The sequence below is a fragment of the Orbicella franksi genome, chromosome 1, assembly GCF_964199315.1.
Source record: "Orbicella franksi chromosome 1, jaOrbFran1.1, whole genome shotgun sequence".
NCBI classification, from domain to species: Eukaryota; Metazoa; Cnidaria; class Anthozoa; order Scleractinia; family Merulinidae; genus Orbicella; species Orbicella franksi.
In genome coordinates this window covers 18,894,505-18,914,037 of record NC_138145.1, presented here as the reverse complement: position 1 = coordinate 18,914,037, position 19,533 = coordinate 18,894,505, and the positions used below count along the sequence as shown (strand labels likewise).

Here is a 19,533-nt window from a genome sequence, read left to right as displayed (position 1 = left end):
TAAATGACTAGGATATGTTTTGACTGCCAATTTACAGGGAACGGGAGCAGCACGCAAAAGGGCGGGAGGCGGAAGATAAATGTACGGGAAGTGGGAGAGCAGGGTACGGGAGGCGGGAGGATCTGACCCCCTTGTCCCCCCCCCCCCCCCCCTCCCAACCACTATCAACTGAAGACTGCAGCATAGAAAATGCAGGAAATCTACTCTTTGTTTATGCTAAAACAAACCAAGTGAAATGATTCAAACGATAGCTACTGGAAAAGGACAATCCTTGGCATTTGTGCTTGGGGTGAGTCGCCCGGTAACCTATTTCACATCAAATTATTTCGTCATCATACTCTTTATTACAAAATTTATAATGTTCATCCCCTTTCGTACCTTATGTAGTTAGTGGAATGGCTCTTTATTAACTTCAGGACCTTCTTTCGTTTTTTTTCTTCTACTTATAAGGCAATGTCTTGTGTATCATATGTTCCTTCAATGGACGAAGCTATCTCAGATAAAGACATCTTAGAACAAAGAAGAAATTAAAAAAGCAAATGTTAGGTAATTAAAGGCCACTGCCTGTAAATGGAGAATCCGATGACGGATCAAAAAGACCCTTTCGGGAAATATTTTCAGAAATAAACTTTAGAAGTTCCAGCCATTTTGGTAAATCTCGGAAACTTAGGAAAAACGCTCGATCAACCAAGATGACAGATATAATTTTTGCAAAATTGAGCATTTTCAACAGGTCAGTACAGAAAGAAGGAAACTTGCCTCGACTTAATTCATATTCACACAGTTTGTGATTTACGCTTTCATCATTTGTTTGAGCTATTTATCATCTCAAAGTAAACACGATTTGTCGGTCTGCTTTTTGGCCGTTTGAAAAATACAACTATCGCAGTTTAATTTACTTACCAAATTTCAACTGATTTGAGAGGGTCACTCTACTAGTATACGAATATCTCCACAAATATGAGGTTCTAAAAAAGAGCTATGCTATGGGTATACCATATCTAAATGGTTCGTTTGGCCTATGAAAATTAAGCGCGCTGGACGAAAAACTATAGTTAACTAACGATTTAGTTAATTAAAATTCACTAAATAACATTTTTCATATGTAATGTCAGAGTGTTGAAAAGGTGACCTTACACAGTTAAAATCATGCAAACAGACACAGAACGTTTTTCAAGGATCTTTGTGCGAATATCGTTTCCTCGTTTTTTGTTTGCGACGAAAGGAAAGCTCGCTCTACTAGCCTTGTTGCTCGGAATCGAGGATCAGTAAATTCTCTTTTCTCAGTAACACTTGATGTTCGAGATGGGAATTAAAACTATTAGCCTGCGTAGCAGTCGTTTCCTTTCCTTTTCTAGGCAGAGAGATCGAACAAGCCAGCGAGCAAGCGGGCGAGCGAAAAAGCGCCTGGGGTGAGCAAAAAATTGGGGAGAAGGGGGCAGGGGAAGACCGAGAAGCGGGAGGAGGTGGGGAGAAAGGAATCACCCCACCCCTCACCCCCCCACCCCTCACCCCCCCCCTCCCCGTCTGCTCCTTATTTTTCGCGCTCACTCGCAGTTTCGTCCCCTTCGCGTGCTTTTCAGTGTGGAAACGCCTGCTACGCAGGCTATATAATAATCCACGTGCCCAGTCGAATATCGTTTCGTCGTTTTTCGTTTGCGTCGAAGAAAAGCTCGCTCTATCAGCCTTGCTGCTCGGAATCGAGGATCATTAAATTCACTATTCTAAGCACCTCTGGATGTTCGAGATGTGAATTAAAACCGTATAATCCATGTATCCTGTATTAACAGGAGCCATAATTGGGGACGGAGACCGTAGGCGCGCGCCATTTTTAGTATTGGGGCTGTCCCTATGATATGGGACAATTTTTTTTTTATTTTTAGAACAAATTGCCTCATTGCGTGCGGCACACGCGCGTACATGCTGCGTGGATTTTTGCGGATGTAGTGCGGGGGAAATGGCGTCCAAAATTCCGAAAATTTTTGAGATTTTTGATCCACCACTCAATACGTTTATGTCTATTGGAATTTTGCTCAGTATTTTGGTCGTAAGCTGCACAATTTGAGTGAAGTAAGACCGTATCGAATTTAGATATGTCCCGCTTTATATCACTAACCAAGTTGGGTTCCGCTGCTTCTTTTACAAGATCTCCACGTTACTCCACTCTAAATTTCACATATCATGAGCGGGATTAAAAGCTATTCCATAACACAGTGAAAAACTATAGTTGGATATATTTGGATATAGCGGTGTTTATGACTTGAAAGTTTCCCTCCTCTTATCAGACGCTTGCCAGGATTTCGCCAGAGTCTGTCGCGACCGAAAAGTAAAACAAAATTGCAAGTTTGCGTTTCGCCTAAATTGTAAACAACGCTTGATGCTATGTTTAATCAAGGTCCAATAAGTTTACGTCTGTAGATACTGCTCAGTTTTGTTTGTGTAATGATCCAATAAATTGTCTGTTGTCGATGGATAAGAGGGCCCGTCGAAGCGTGTTTTGTTCAGTCAGTAAACGTGACAAATTAGACTTCCCCACTTTCGTGTGAAAACGTTCATCGACCTCATATAATATCTCTATAGTTTTTAAATATGCTTAAGTTTGATAAATGTTTGAGAACATGTTAACCCTTTGCCGGGGAATGCCAACTACGCATATACGCATATATGCGTAATTAATGGTCGTGCTCTTTGTACCACTTGTGACGTCATCAATTTAAATGTCATCAGATATTCTTGATAAGCAGATAGTAGTGCTAGGCTAGGCCTTTCCGCACAATGGTTAGGTTTAGATATCGACGACATTCCGACGTCGCAAATCGAAAAACAACGTTATCAGTTTTGGTGCAAAAACGGTGGTAAAATGGTCCATTTATGGATGATTGATCAAGGTCCATTTCTAGGCTTCGCCCGTAATATTAACATCCAACTTTTCACGGCAGCCAGAAAGAACATACAACGCAAAAGGTAGCCAGTGTAAAAGGGCCGAGAAAAACAGAAAGGAAAGGGGCAGTAAACAAAATTGAGAACGGTTAATGGCAAAAAAAAAAAAAGTCCAAATTTTGGCATATGTGAATGCCCGGAATTGAAATTTTGCTCAATTTTGTACCTAATCCTCGAAAAATCTCTCCTTTTAGTAAAAGAAAAGCTTTCTTAGCAAAACTCAGGCTTATTTAGCGCCATGGCAGCTAGAAAACCTGACTAAACGGTTAAAAACGGTATTTTTTGGCGAAAGTTTGGTATTCAAAGGGTTAAAAGCTTAGCTGAAAATATTTGAATACAGGAGAAATAATCAGCAAAGTTACGATGACGCTTTCTTTATTCAACTTTCGATTTTGTTGGTCGAGTTATCAAAACTCCCTGTCAATTTCATTTTCGCTGTGTAAAACTTCACCATGTCAAAGAAACAGACATGATGTTAGTAGCCTTTGGCGTTGGTGAAAATTGTTGCAGAATTTCAGCACATAAAATAACGAAAGAAATATTTGTCAAAATTTGTTGACAATTGAATTCACGGACTCAGACTTGAAAGTGCACGGGCTGCAGTATGCAAATAAGCTACTTGTCGTCAGATTTTCTTTTCAAAAACTTTTGCAAACTCGCCAAACAAGCAGAAACCATAAGAAACCATCAAAAACAGGTTTTGGCTATGATTAAGGGCTCATTAACTGATCTTTTCGAGCCGTTGCTAAGGAAACTTTATTCTCATATAATCTCATCAATTTTAGTTAGTTCAGAGCTATTTCATGTGTTTTAACTTTTTCATGATCAGTAACAATAGTGATGACGTCATCAGGCCACGCCCATGGTCATGTGACTAATTCTAACAAAATGCAAAGGCTCCCAGGCAAATTACTGTATCTGGATTGTTTTCATTGATTTAATATTTTAATTTAAATCCTCATTACGCTATGCATAGATTTTGTTTCATTTCTAAAAGGTCGGATTTTGAGGGAATTTCAAAATATTGAAAAATTCGTAATTTTCCGAAAAAAACATGATTTCGAAAAAGGAATACATAGCTATGTTCCCAACGTTGGCTTTAATCGAAATTCGTCGAAAAAGGCTGGATTTAAAGTAAAACCACGTTTCCTTTAGCATTTAAAGAAACCGGAAGTGCGCCCGATATGTATTGGAAGTTAGCCTATCAGCGCGTGCGCAATTTACACTACCAGCGCACTTCGGTAAGATCAAACAAAGCCACATGGAGTTAGTTTTTCTCTTTGTATTGCTCTTGTTTTTCTATCTTTCTCTTACTTTGCCTTTGCTTGTACTTTTTTTACTTTGCATTTTGTTAAAAACAAAGAAAAACATCTTAAATGTAGGCGAATTTGCAAGTTATTGAGTTGTTTTTATTTTCCGCGTTCAGGCTCACGTAAGTAACCGGAAGTGAAATTTCACCTCCTTAGCAACGCGCGCGAGCGCGCGCATGAATCGGTTAATGGGCCCTTAAGCATTGTTTGAGCAACTCACAAATTAACTCGATATCAGAGTAGAGAGTTTTTCGCTATATTCTTAAGTCAGAACAAACGCAAAAGCGTACGCGTAAGCTTACAACTAGCGAGAGCAGATCTTATTATTCATTCAAAGCGCCATGTCCATTATTAACAAGCGGAAAATCCTATTTACCCTGCAGTATTGTTTCGTTAATAATTCCGCCAAGTGTTTCTGCTTTTAACAATTTAGTATTTTCATTGAGTTGACGAAAAAGAAATTGAATTCCTTACAGCTCTGTTTAGTTTTGAGCGGACACCTAACATGTGTTCTGGGAACTCGTACAAAATGTTTTGGGTTGTCTGTCCGGTTTAATCTAGTTTCAAAACGAAATATATTATTTTTCAATATCTATAAAGCATCACTTCTAACCTGTACATATTATGCAGCACCTAAAGCGATGGCTGAACGCGTTTTTTTCAAACTCATGCCGGTACCCTTTTGGTTATGTTTCATTTTTCCTTCTTTTTCGCTTCATGGTCCCACTGCAAAATATCGCGAGATACCGAAATAAGCATATTTCAGACAATACTATTAAGAACATCAGCAGCCCTTCCCACCCTCCCTCTCCCCTTCCTGGCGGGGGGTGGGGGGGACTTCTGCTCTTGGTAAACAAGTTTTTATGCAGCTCTTTTGAGACAGTCCTTCATATATCCATCGAACCGTTAGCAGTAATGCTGGAGACTAACCCTGTTAACATTTATTAAAACTCAGAGGAGAATTTTTGTCGAGATCTTCAATTACCGGTGCAAGCTCCATTTTAGTTCCTTAAATCTTATTTCTAAATTTTATCAACCAACGACGAGCTTAAAATCTTTTTTTTTTTTCTTGTTTTGTTACCATTTTCGCTAATTTCTTCGTTAAAATTAGGTGCATAATAGGGCTGAAAATCAATGACGACAGGTCGTTTTACTGAATCTCGCCATCTTATGCAGTCACCTTTTTTATCGCGAGTCATCCCCCCCCCCTCCCCCCGCCTAGATCCCACCACCCACACAGCTATTGAGAGTGGTCTCTTAACTTTATAGAGGATCATTTATGCGAATATTAAGTCTTTTAAGATGTTTATGAAGCGCACAATCAACAGCTCCGTATTATGACAAAAGAATAAAGATTCATATCAGACACGCTGCAGTGTAGCGTAGTCTATTTGGCGGTGTTCATTCAAGAAATCATCAACGAATTCAACACGATTGATTAAAAGAGGATAACTACAATCATTAAACGTGCGCTGAGTCAAACAGCAGCTGCAAGGTGAGCAAATTTCGCGGTGTGAATTAGTTGTTGGTTGGCTTTTCGAGGCGTTAGACAACTAGCAGTCTCGGGAAAATATCATATGCATTATAGTTTGTCAGTAGTAACTGGAAATGACGTCAATTAGATAGTCATTTTGCAATCGAAATGCTGGAATTTAAAAGGTACACTTGCCGAAGAATTGCATCATTTTTTACCTCCGGCTGTTTAAACTTGATAATCATGGCACAATGGCGCTTCCCTTTATACAATCGTGGGATGTTTCACACCGCAATTTGTTCAGCAGACTTGCAAAAGTGCATAGTTTATTACTGAGTAAGGGAAAAGAGAAAATATTGACGGCTAAACGGGAGGTGAGTAAAATTAATATTTTCCTCTAAAAAGCCGAGAGTAACACGAGACTATCTATCAAAAATGATATGTTGTAAGCCCTCATATTTCAAATAAATGAAGATGCCAGTAAATTAATTTACCGGCCTGGTCAATGAAGACTGTTGGGGCGAAATGTGGCATTTGTAAAATCGTCCGATAACCTGAATTAACGTCGAGTAACATTTTCTGAAAAATATACCAAAACATGGAAACAGCATGATACGAATGTGGCGTCACTTGTTCAAATTAAGCTTTCATTTTGTTTATCCGCACACATCCTGTGTAAACAGAGAAAGAAACCAACCAATGGTTTCCTTAAAGAGTTCAGTATAGTGCCAAAAAAGAAAATATTTTGTAAAAAACTAAAAGTTTTTCAACTGAAACTATAAATCTACTGGAATGAAAGAAGCTTTAATGAAGCTGAACTATTAAGATTTAAAAACGCATATGAACTGCAAATAAGTAAGTCAGGACGACACGACACAAATTAAGCTTTCATTTTGTTTATCCGTACACATCCTGTGTTAACACAGAAAGAAACCAACTAATGGTTTCCTTAAAGAGTTATTGCCAAAAAAAGATACATATTGCAAAAAGCTAAAATGTTTCAACTGAAACTCCATATCTGCTAGAAAGAAAGAAACGTCAATGAAGCTAAACTGTTACGGTTCAAAAACATATGATCTGCAAATAAGTAAGTTAGGACGACACGACTTCTTAAACCGCCTTGTCAAGGCGAGAGATGGTTAAAGTTTATTATCATTTTACTCATTTTACGACAATTTACAATGTCAATCGGGTTTTAGTCAATGCAGAGTACGTCAATCGTCGTTCAACACCCATCTATTTTAAAATGGTACCCAGACATAACGTTTTCCTTTACTTTTCTTCATAATCAGTTTCCGAATTGTTTTGAGTGCATTTATCGCTTTTTTGGTGTGAAAATCATGCACTTAGGCTAAACATTCACAATGGTTCCTTGATAAGTTTAGATCCTACGGTAAAACAATACGTTAACTTTTATTGATGCTGTAGGTGTGTTTAGGGAAGAGAGGATAACTGAGTGTATGGGGCAATATATGTAGTTATTATGAGGTGATGATCTGCAGGTGAACCACATTAATTACACTTCTTTCTAAGAGCAAATTCAACTGCGTTTTTCATCATTTGTGTTTTTACAAAATGATTTCGGTTATTAAACAAATTATTATTATTATTACACTTTTTTTGTTTTACACAGCCTTTTATAGGTTAGAAGCACCATGTAGTTGTTGATAAAAAACCGCATTACAGGTCAATAGCTAGCTTTCATTTGAATGATCAAAATCTAGAATCTCATCCATAAGGAATACAACCACCTTGTAACACGCCGCTGAAAGGTGGATGCACTTGCAAGCTCGCATGTAAAGCAAACTTTCGAAGTTGCTGTCAGTATATTATGGTAGTTTGTTACAACAGTTTTCATTATGTTTCTCGTAAACAGGACGGCAAATATGATAAGTTTGCATGTTAAAATTTATCGAAACGTTCACCAAACCACTCAAGATTGTTGCTATTGTTTGCTTGTAGATCAAGAAACTGAGATCAACGTATGGCTCAAACCCAGTTTAACCTGTTAAACCAGTCGTGCTGGAACTGTTCTACCAGCCTCCCTCAAGGAACAACGACAGCTTCCCATGTCAGTAAACTCTTAGCTGATGATGAAGTGATAATCCTGTCTGTAGTTTGCGCCTTGGCCAGTGTAATGGGAACCTTGGGAAACTTTCTGGTGCTTCTTGCCGTTCGCAAAAACGAACTTCTCCGCACAATACCTGATCTTTTCATCACTAGCCTGGCGTTCTCAGATTTCTCAGTCTGTGCGCTGTTTTTGCCGATGTCAATCTACGAATTCAACCACAGTGAAAACGAGATCTTCGCAGCTGTAAAAAGTTTCCTTGGTCATACCTCCATGGTCGCTTCCGCCACCAACATGTTTGCAGTAACAGTTGATCGTATCATTGCGATAAGATACCCTTTCAAATACGTCACTATCATGACGACAAGAAATGCATTGGTTGGTATAGTGGTTGTCTGGGTTGTTTCTCTCGTATTTGGCGCCTTGTACGCTCCTAATTTGGTGTCAAGGATGTACCTTGCACTTTACAGCGCCGCCCTGCTACTCACAACCATATTCATGTATATTTACATTTTCATTATCGCCAAACGACAAGAAAACAGAATACAGAACATACAGCAGGGATCTGTTGGTTCCACGGCAGAGAAAAAAGTAGCTAAGACCATTTTTACAGTGGTTGGGATTTATGCCTTGTTCTGGCTACCCGTACTCCTGCTACCGATAATTATCAACCCTGCAACGGAAGCCGTCGAGTTTCTAAAACGTTTCCCGTGGGTTCAGACTATGCTGGCCTGTAATTCAGCGATTAATCCATACATTTATTGCATGAGAAGCAAGAAATATCGCACAGCATTCGGAAAAATACTGCGAATACAACGTTATGTTGATCGAAATCTAACAGAACACTCGTTGACTATTCGGTAATATATAAGTCACCTCTACACAAGTTTGTTACTGACATTAGTTCGACGTACATCTGAAGACGTTCGAAGATTACTGAGAACTTTCGAAGTTTTCCACGATTCAGTTATTTGTTTTGTTTCAGTTTTCTAAATGCATAAGACTGAAGTTTATTTGTCCACACGAGGCCAGTGATCGTTTACGAAAAAGATGCAAGGAATCGTTAACACTTAAAAGCACTTAAAAGCATTAACTGAAACGAAGCCACCAAGGACGAGACTAACATAAAGCATGCTTGATGTGATGTCAGCGTTTACTAATGAATAAGTCTATGCCGGTAGGCACAAAAGAAGACTCCGACCCTAGCCCTAACCGGTCCTAACCTCTGAGTTTAAGAATTTGTCCACTTTGGAGAACGTTAAAGATGATTGTAATTAGGTGTGGGCGAAATACCTAAATATTAGTGAAGGTGTGAGCTCTTATAAGTGTAAACGTATGTGTTGATGTAGCTTAAGATTCAGCTGTCTTGCTAAGTCACAGCTAATTTTGCTAATTTTCTAATTTGCACGTATAAAAGGGAAACACCTTTTCATCCTGTCACCATGTCGTATCTTCAAGTGAGTTTTATATGGAGCGTTAAAAGTTAGACTTCTAAAGATGATAAAGTGGCCGTTAATGACTATTAAATAATTTTATGACTGTGAGCTATGTAAGATGGTTTTGGTAATTATTTTTAGTTAGTTTTAGGTAAAGTACTTTGCCCAGCTGCTGATATTGATCCAACCGTGCTTTTCATTGCGCGCAGAGGACTACATCGAACTCGTTTGACGTATTATCTGTACTCTAAGGAGTCACTGCTCGATAAAAAGATTTTTGATGAGTTTGATAAAGTTAATAACTCGCTATCTTAAACTTTTACGAAGCGCATAAGCCAAAGAAACGTAAGATAAGATAAATTTTATTTAATCACGATGACTGTAACTGCTAAGCATGCATGGCCGTGTAAAGAGACCTTCAGTTAAAAATAACTATACAAAATCTCCAATCGATGCGAATAAAACGTTAAAGAATTAGGGACATAATATTACAAATTACAAGTTTTCTTTGTATATACAAATTTGTCAAGTCTAAAATTAACGCTTGAGGTTGATGTAGCATTAAATCGAAATAATTAAAGTATCTGAAGATTTTAGCTTTGTGAAGAGAACTGTGTGGCATGAAATATCCAAGTCAGTGCATGTGTAAATTGGAGCAACGTAATATAAAAGCACACGGCTAACACAACTACGCAAATGGGAACTACAGTTGACTTCCACTATTAACATAGCAATCGCAGCCAAATAACCACGTAAATCAAACAGGTGAATATCAAGAAAACTCCATACAAAGGCCAAATGGATTTGGGCTTGAGATCGCAAAGATAGAATTAGTCAAGCGATTACACTGCGGAGTTCCGTAATTTCTGTCCCGTAATGCGTGGGAGGCGCGGTGGCCTCATGGTTAGTGCGCTCGTCTCCGGATCGAGCGGTCCGGGTTCGAGCCCTGGCCGGGGACATTGTGCTGTGTTCTTGGGCAAGACACTTAACTCCTACAGTGCCTCTCTCCACCCAGGTGTATGAATGGGTACCGGCGAACTTAATGCTGGGGGTAACCCTGCGATGGACTAGCATCCCATCCAGGGGAGCGTAGAAATACTCCTAGTCGCTTCATGCTACAGAAACCGGGATAAGCTCCGGCCTGATGGGCCACTTGGCTCGCATGCAGACTTTACCTTTACCTAATGCAGCGGATGGAGTGCTTGTCCGCAATGGCTCATGGCTGATTGTGGCCCTTTAAGGGAAACGACGCATAGTTCGAGATGTCGGGACTTCGGGTTGGCCGATAGGAAGTCACGAGGAATTCAAGATAACCGGGTTTGACATAGTGAGGTTCTACCGCAGCTGAATACTTGTTGACATAACACATCGTTAAGTCGCTCTTTTCCTGATAACATCATAAGATGGAATCCATCTTTAAAGCATTAAGCGATCGATCGAGTCTGTCGCGGCTTCGGCAGATTCATGCAAGCGAAGGCAGATTCTGCAGTCTCTTGCAGTTGCCATACACACCCTCCCTTACCCTAAGAACTAATCTAAGAAATAGTTAATATTAGAATAAGTATAAGCACTTTCTCGCTTTGTTGATCTCAATTATTTCGGGGAGCTGCGCCTGTTTATGTTGTATGTCGCTTTGTGCTTATCTCATACGCTAGCTTGTTTTCATTCTTCGATTAAACCAGCGGTCTAAGACATTGACCGTTTTGTAAATTTCGGGAAAGTGCTTCATCAAAGGTTGGCTACGTTAAACAAAGCCAAGAGACGATGATAGTCTTCGAAAGGAAAAGAGCGTAACCCTTAGTCGACATCCATACATAGTGGATAGAAAGAAACCGAAATCAATTTAAGTTTTAATAATCCTTGGGGACAAAAACAGCCGGTCGCGAATTATTAATTTTGTTCTTCGAATTTAATTCCTCACGCCTACGCGTTATCGGAACAACGTTTCGGAAAACCAATTTAATAAACAAGACACTTCCTCTATAATCGCAACAGTATATGGGAAACCCAATTACAATAGGGCAACCTCATATGCAAACGTACCAGGGGCACTTAGAGGGGGATTTGCCAGAAATAAACAAAAACTGTGTTGAATCAGTTTTTAGGCAGATTGATAGATATGTTATATTGGTCGATATATAGAATCAATTCTGCCAATAAGATGCAAAACTGTAACTTTAAAACCTAATACAAACAGCACCCGCAAGGTGTTCAAACTTCCATTTGTGAATAATCGTTTGGCATCAGACAACTAGAATAAGGTAAATGAAATATAATTTTTGTTATCTTAGGAGAACGGAGACTTCCAAATCGATTAGCCAATGATTCTATCTCGAAAACATTCTGATTAAAGAAAGTAAAACTCTTTTAATTCAAGAGGAAAACGCACACGGTATTTTAACTTAAGATGGCATGTTTCAATAACTGTGTCATTATATATTCATGGCATTTTTCTTCCCTTCTGCTTTGCACAGACTAATGCAAGTTCTCAGTACATTGAATGTAAAGGGAAAAGAGAGAAACTTCATCGCGGCTAATCAGTAAGGTGAGTAAGATTACAGTCTATCACTTTAAATCACTATAACGGTAACACCTCAGCCCTCAAAGTGCGATTCAGTTAAGATCATGTAAGTAGTCTGCGTTTTGTTGTTAAATACTACTGAAAACATATTTTTCCACACAAAATAAATTATATAATGTGAAGTGTCGTCATTGAGGGATAAGTCAAAGGGTAGCAACAGCAAAACGGCCTGCGCTGTGACCGAACAAGTCAAATACGTTTTCTATTTGCCCATGAGAATTCCCCTCACGCAACTTGTTTGAATGTAGACAAAGCAGACTGCCTTTCGTGGGAGAATTATACAAATAAACCTTCAAAATTAAAGTTACCAAAAACGATATATCATATCATAAAATAATATTGAAAAAACGGGCGACAGAAAATGTGCTTACTTAGAATGGTAAAGTCCAAGATAAACACTGAAAATCCGTGAAGAGTAGCTGAAAGCGAACTGATCTCAAAGCGAAGGAAATGAAGTCAACATGAAACAAAATGTTCAACAGCACTACCATAGCGATGAACGCTTTCACTTTGTCACCCAAACGAGCATGACTTTCTCTAAAAATTGCTACCAGTTTTAAAACCGGCGGTCTGTCGACGTTTTCCTTGTGTTTTCTATTTCGTTTTTTAGTCCTGTTAAGTGTTCATTTTTTGTTTGTTTAATAAGGAGATAGGACTAAGTGGAATCTAGCTCGGTCAGTTTTCATATGCTTGGCTAACCAAATCGGACAGAAGCACGCGACGGTCGTCAGATTTCTTCAATTACGGTTATGACGAAGGAAAAATAATGGGCGACAGGAAGTTCTATTAAGAAATTAATCACGTCAATTTCAAAATTGAAGGGAAAAACTTATTTAGGAAACCGTTCTGGGAGAATACAAAAGTGAAATTTCAGTCAAAAGATGGACTTCAATCAGGTAAACGATTGGCGAGTTTTGTGATTTGACCCTTTGAAACTCGGCGAGACATTTATGATCTTACACCTTGAATGAATGACACTTTATTTCGATACGGTGCATAGTTACAGTCAAAGACTTTAGTCTCCCTTATGGCCCCAGGGAAAACTACATTACAACAACACAACAACACCTTGTGATTGAACATGATCGCATTATACTGTGCAATCATGAGTTGACGTTCTTATAGGGCGCTTTTTAATTGGACATGCTGTTAATAACACTTTGTAATTAGACATGTTCTTGTTATGCACTTATATATTTAATTATAGGACACAAATTGTGGCCATGTTGTCGATACTTTGTAATTGAAAATTACGGTTAGCTGTGAGCGTGAACACATCAGACTTTTTAGTACTTATTCCGAGTGAGAAAGCCAAACAATTGCGTCGAGACAAAAACATCACTGTCTTTGAATAAGACACCAATCGTAAATGCAAGCTTTCAAAGAAGATCTTTTTTCATAAATGAAGTCACGTTGGGATCCGGCAACAATTGTCATCTAACCTATCTCACGTAAAATGCAAACTAAACAATTAAAAATCTGCTGTTCAGCTATGGACGCATTTTGGGAAAAGTGACTTACTTTCGACTAATCAGAAGCGAGTCTTAATGGTGACATTGTTATGAGGTGAAGGACGTTACACTGATCGTGAAGACAATCGGGAGACGGTAGCTTTTGAGCACTTTGTGATGGATATGGAAATGGCCTATGAAAGGTGCATAACCAAGTAAGCTAAACAGTGATGGAGTTTCGTAGCCGAATAATTTCACGGAAAGATAAAACTTGTAGAGAACTAGAGTTCATTGTTTGAAAGTTTAAAAAAGAAACCACTGGATTAGTTTTAGAAATGCAGTCGCCACATTCCTAACTGAAAAACTCAATGTTGTTGATGTTGTTTCTAGATCAAGCACGATCTACGTATGGCTCAAAACCCGTCTAACCTGTTTAACCAGTCGTGCTGGAACTGTTCTACCAGCCCTCCTCAAGAAACAACAACGGTTCCTCGTCTGAGTACATTCTTAACTAGAGATGACGCCATAATTCTCTCTGTAGTTTGCGCACTGGCCAGCGTCATCGGAACCTTAGGTAATTCTTTGGTGCTTTTTGCCGTCCACAAAAACGAAAATCTTCGCAACATACCTGATCTTTTCATCACAACCCTGGCCTTCTCTGACATCACTGTTTGCGCGTTGTTTTTGCCAATGTCGATCAACTACTTCATCCACAGTTTCAGTACGGGAGGACACGATGACAACGTCATCTTTGACTCAGCGAGGAGTTTCTTTGGTCATACGTCTATGGTTGCTTCCGCGACAAATATGTTTGCAGTGACAGTTGATCGTGTTGTTGCCATACGATTTCCTTTTAAATACGTGGCTGCCATGACAAAAAGACGTGCTTTGGTTGGCATAGTGGTTGTCTGGATAGTTTCTCTTGCATTCGGTTTCCTGTACGCTCGTACGTTGGTGTCAAACATGTACATTGCATTGTACAGTGGCATTTTGTTATTTTCCACCATGATCATGTACATTTACATTTTCATTGTCGCCAAACGACAAGAAAACAGAATACATCAGGGACCTGCATCTGATAGTTCAGTGGCGGAGAAAAAAGTAGCTAAAACTATTTTCACAGTGGTGGGGATTTACGCCTTGTGCTGGCTACCCATGCTTCTACTCCCAGCAATTGCCAACCCTTCAACAAACCTAGCTCAGTTTGGAAAAGGTTTCCACTGGGTGCAGACTTTGCTGGCCTGTAATTCCGCAGTTAATCCTTACGTTTATTGCATGAGAAGCATGAAATACCGCACAGCATTTGGACAAATATTGCGATGGCAACGTTGCATTAAGCCAGTTGATAGCAATCAGCAAACTCACTCAGCGAGATTTTAAGGCTTACCTCTCAACGTGGTAACGAAGTACAGTTTCAGACTCTCGAAGGTCGACGTATGTTTTGAATGATCGCTGAATACATTTCGAAGAGTTCCGACTGAGGATTTTGCAAGATTATCGAAGACTACCGAAGATAGGCCAGAGTGGCCCAAATAGTTTCCGAAGGGTTTAACATGCTATCGTGTAAGCTAGGTTTACGAGTACTTCTGGATATGTTTCGAAGATCGCAAGACTATGAACATCCCTGCCCGGCCCCTCCGGAGTTGTTTTGTCATCTCCCCACCCAGTCTTAATACCTTTAATGCAGCCTTAATGAAACTCAAAGATCCTGGAAACGAGATTGCTTGCAGCGATAATCAAGATGGCGACCGCTGACGATCAATCGAACGTCGTATGGCGACTTGATGATGGAAGTGATAAAAGATAAACGAAACACTCGCAGTCTTCGTTGCCATAAGGATTAAGTGAGGGGGGGGGGGGGACAGAGGGGCGGGAGGGGTACGGGAGGCGGGAGAGGAAAGGGCGGGAAGCGGGACTTCTAAGAGGGCGGGAAGCGGGAGAGAAATGCGAAACGCAAATTTGTTGAATTCAACAATGCGTTAGAATACTTTCAAAAACAAGAACCCAAAATATATTTGACTTGTATTTAACGTCTTCTCAGTCACTTCTGAGGTTTCTGAGCAAACGAGCAAACGAAAATTTGCGCTTGGGCTGAAAAACAGGCTTACTTCCGGTGAAATAGTAAACCCGTTTACAGTGGTTACGTCGTAAGTCACGAATGTCAAGCGGCATGAGTGCACGTGTCGCGTAAGCTGTCAAATTGCAAAAAGGTGAGACGACCTACGTCCATGATTTAATTGTCTGATCCCAATAAACGCCGGACTGGTTACTGGAAATGCGTATACTTTATCACAACACGAGACAACTTAGAATTAACTTTTGAGACCGTCGTCACTGAAAACGGATTTCAGAAACAAATCTGAAGAGCTGATGAAAATGGACTGAAATGGTGAAACTCAAAGAAGATGAACAAGTAGGTCAAAACTTCATTGAATTGAAACATATGGCAGTGATAATCTTGTTAAATTGTTTAAAAACAAAGGAAATGCTTAACAATTGCGAAGCTAAATGAGTAGGATGTGCTTTGACTGCCAATTTACAGGGAACGGGAGCAGCACGCAAAAGGGTGGGAGGCGGAAGATAAATGTACGGGAAGTGGGAGAGCAGGATACGGGAGGCGGGAGGATCTGACCCCCTTGTCCCCCCCCCCCCCCCTCCCAACCACTATCAACTGAAGACTGCAGCATAGAAAATGCAGGAAATCTACTCTTTGTTTATGCTAAAACAAACCAAGTGAAATGATTCAAACGATAGCTACTGGAAAAGGACAATCCTTGGCATTTGTGCTTGGGGTGAGTCGCCCGGTAACCTATTTCACACCAAATTATTTCGTCATCATACTCTTTATTAGAAAATTCATAATGTTCATCCCCTTTCGTACCTTATGTAGTTAGTGGAATGGCTCTTTATTAAGTTCAGGACCTTCTTTCGTTTTTTTTCTTCTACTTATAAGGCAATGTCTTGTGTATCATATGTTCCTTCAATGGACGAAGCTATCTCAGATAAAGACATCTTAGAACAAAGAAGAAATTAAAAAAGCAAATGTTAGGTAATTAAAGGCCACTGCCTGTAAATGGAGAATCCGATGACGGATCAAAAAGACCCTTTCGGGAAATATTTTCAGAAATAAACTTTAGAAGTTCCAGCCATTTTGGTAAATCTCGGAAACTTAGGAAAAACGCTCGATCAACCAAGATGACAGATATAATTTTTGCAAAATTGAGCATTTTCAACAGGCCAGTACAGAAAGAAGGAAACTTGCCTCGACTTAATTCATATTCACACAGTTTGTGATTTACGCTTTCATCATTTGTTTGAGCTATTTATCATCTCAAAGTAAACACGATTTGTCGGTCTGCTTTTTGGCCGTTTGAAAAATACAACTATCGCAATTTAATTTACTTACCAAATTTCAACTGATTTGAGAGGGTCACTCTACTAGTATACGAATATCTCCACAAATATGAGGTTCTAAAAAAGAGCTATGCTATGGGTATACCATATCTAAATGGTTAGTTTGGCCTATGAAAATTAAGCGCGCTGGACGAAAAACTATAGTTAACTAACGATTTAGTTAATTAAAATTCACTAAATAACATTTTTCGTATGTAATGTCAGAGTGTTGAAAAGGTGACCTTACAGAGTTAAAATCTTGCAAACAGACACCGAACGTTTTTCAAGGATCTCTGTGCGAATATCGTTTCCTCGTTTTTTGTTTGCGACGAAAGGAAAGCTCGCTCTACTAGCCTTGTTGCTCGAAATCGAGGATCAGTAAATTCTCTTTTCTCAGTAACACTTGATGTTCGAGATGGGAATTAAAACTATTAGCCTGCGTAGCAGTCGTTTCCTTTCCTTTTCTAGGCAGAGAGATCGAACAAGCCAGCGAGCAGGCGGGCGAGCGAAAAAGTGCCTGGGGTGAGCAAAAAATTGGGGAGAAGGGGGCAGGGGATGAGCGAGAAGCGGGAGGAGGTGGGGAGAAAGGAATCACCCCACCCCTCACCCCCCCCCTCCCCTTCTGCTCCTTATTTTTCGCGCTCACTCGCAGTTTCGTCCCCTTCGCGTGCTTTTCAGTGTGAAAACGCCTGCTACGCAGGCTATATAATAATCCACGTGCCCAGTCGAATATCGTTTCGTCGTTTTTCGTTTGCGTCGAAGAAAAGCTCGCTCTATCAGCCTTGCTGCTCGGAATCGAGGATCATTAAATTCACTATTCTAAGCACCTCTGGATGTTCGAGATGTGAATTAAAACCGTATAATCCATGTATCCTGTATTAACAGGAGCCATAATTGGGGACGGAGATCGTAGGCGCGCGCCATTTTTAGTATTGGGGCTGTCCCTATGATATGGGACAATTTTTTTTTATTTTTAGAACAAATTGCGCCATTGCGTGCGGCACACGCGCGTACATGCTGCGTGGATTTTTGCGGATGTAGTGCGGGGGAAATGGCCTCCAAAATTCCGGAAATTTTTGAGATTTTTGCTCCACCACTCAATACGTTTATGTCTATTGGAATTTTGCTCAGTATTTTGGTCGTAAGCTGCACAATTTGAGTGAAGTAAGACCGTATCGAATTTAGATATGTCCCGCTTTATATCACTAACCAAGTTGGGTTCCGCTGCTTCTTTTACAAGATCTCCACGTTACTCCACTCTAAATTTCACATATCATGAGCGGGATTAAAAGCTATTCCATAACACAGTGATAAACTATAGTTGGATATAGTTGGATATATTTGGATATAGCGGTGTTTTATGACTTGAAAGTTTTCCTCCTCTTATCAGACGCTTGCGGGGATTTCGCCAGAGTCTGTCGCGACCGAAAAGTAAAACAAAATTGCAAGTTTGAGTTTCGCCTGAATTGTAAACAACGCTTGATGCTATGTTTAATCAAGGTCCAATAAGTTAACGTCTGTAGATACTGCTCAGTTTTGTTTGTGTAAAGATCCAATAAATTGTCTGTTGTCGATGGATAAGAGGGCCCGTCGAAGCGTGTTTTGTTCAGTCAGTAAACATGACAAATTAGACTTCCCCACTTTCGTGTGAAAACGTTCATCGACCTCATATACTATCTCTATAGTTTTTAAATATGCTTAAGTTTGATAAATGTTTGAGAACATGTTAACCCTTTGCCGGGGAATGCCAACTACGCATATACGCATATATGCGTAATTAATGGTCGTGCTCTTTGTACCACTTGTGACGTCATCAATTTAAATGTCATCAGATATTCTTGATAAGCAGATAGTAGTGCTAGGCTAGGCCTTTCCGCACAATGGTTAGGTTTAGATATCGACGACATTCCGACGTCGCAAATCGAAAAACAACGTTATCAGTTTTAGTGCAAAAACGGTGGTAAAATGGTCCATTTATGGATGATTGATCAAGGTCCATTTCTAGGCTTCGCCCGTAATATTAACATCCAACTTTTCACGGCAGCCAGAAAGAACATAAAATGCAAAAGGTAGCCAGTGTAAAAGGGCCGAGAAAAACAGAAAGGAAAGGGGCAGTAAACAAAATTGAGAACGGTTAATGGCAAAAAAAAAAAAAGTCCAAATTTTGCATATGTGAATGCCCGGAATTGAAATTTTGCTCAATTTTGTACCTAATCCTCGAAAAATCTCTCCTTTTAGTAAAAAAAAAGCTTTCTTAGCAAAACTCAGGCTTATTTAGCGCCATGGCAGCTAGAAAACCTGACTAAACGGTTAAAAACGGTATTTTTTGGCGAAAGTTTGGTATTCAAAGGGTTAAAAGCTTAGCTGAAAATATTTGAATACAGGAGAAATAATCAGCAAAGTTACGATGACGCTTTCTTTATTCAACTTTCGATTTTGTTGGTCGAGTTATCAAAACTCCCTGTCAATTTCATTTTCGCTGTGTAAAACTTCACCATGTCAAAGAAACAGACATGATGTTAGTAGCCTTTGGCGTTGGTGAAAATTGTTGCAGCATTTCAGCACATAAAATAACGAAAGAAATATTTGTCAAAATTTGTTGACAATTGAATTCACGGACTCAGACTTGAAAGTGCACGGGCTGCACTATGCAAGTAAGCTACTTGTCGTCAGATTTTCTTTTCAAAAACTTTTGCAAACTCGCCAAACAAGCAGAAACCATAAGAAACCATGAAAAAAAGGTTTTGGTTATGATTAAGGGCTCATTAACTGACCTTTTCGAGCCCTTGCTAAGGAAACTTTATTCTCATATAATCTCATCAATTTTAGTTAGTTCAGAGCTATTTCATGTGTTTTAACTTTTTCATGATCAGTAACAAT

At 39.5% G+C, this 19,533-nt stretch overlaps 2 protein-coding genes across 2 annotated transcripts; both read left to right on the top strand.

Moving 5' to 3' along the window:
- Positions 1–7,490: 7,490 nt before the first annotated feature.
- On the top strand, positions 7,491–9,329 carry LOC145483656 (alpha-1A adrenergic receptor-like). Its single transcript, XM_081462197.1, has one exon. The coding sequence runs from the start codon at positions 7,709–7,711 to the stop codon at positions 8,654–8,656; it is 948 nt and encodes a 315-aa protein (XP_081318323.1). The 5' UTR covers positions 7,491–7,708; the 3' UTR covers positions 8,657–9,329.
- A 3,518-nt stretch (positions 9,330–12,847) lies between these two features.
- On the top strand, positions 12,848–14,640 carry LOC145484235 (histamine H2 receptor-like). Its single transcript, XM_081462909.1, has one exon. The coding sequence runs from the start codon at positions 13,669–13,671 to the stop codon at positions 14,638–14,640; it is 972 nt and encodes a 323-aa protein (XP_081319035.1). The 5' UTR covers positions 12,848–13,668.
- Positions 14,641–19,533: the final 4,893 nt, after the last annotated feature.

Coding starts and splice junctions, on each gene's coding strand:
- LOC145483656 (XM_081462197.1), top strand. CDS start 7,709: ATGGCTCAAACCCAGTTTAACCTGTTAAACCAGTCGTGCTGGAACTGT.
- LOC145484235 (XM_081462909.1), top strand. CDS start 13,669: ATGGCTCAAAACCCGTCTAACCTGTTTAACCAGTCGTGCTGGAACTGT.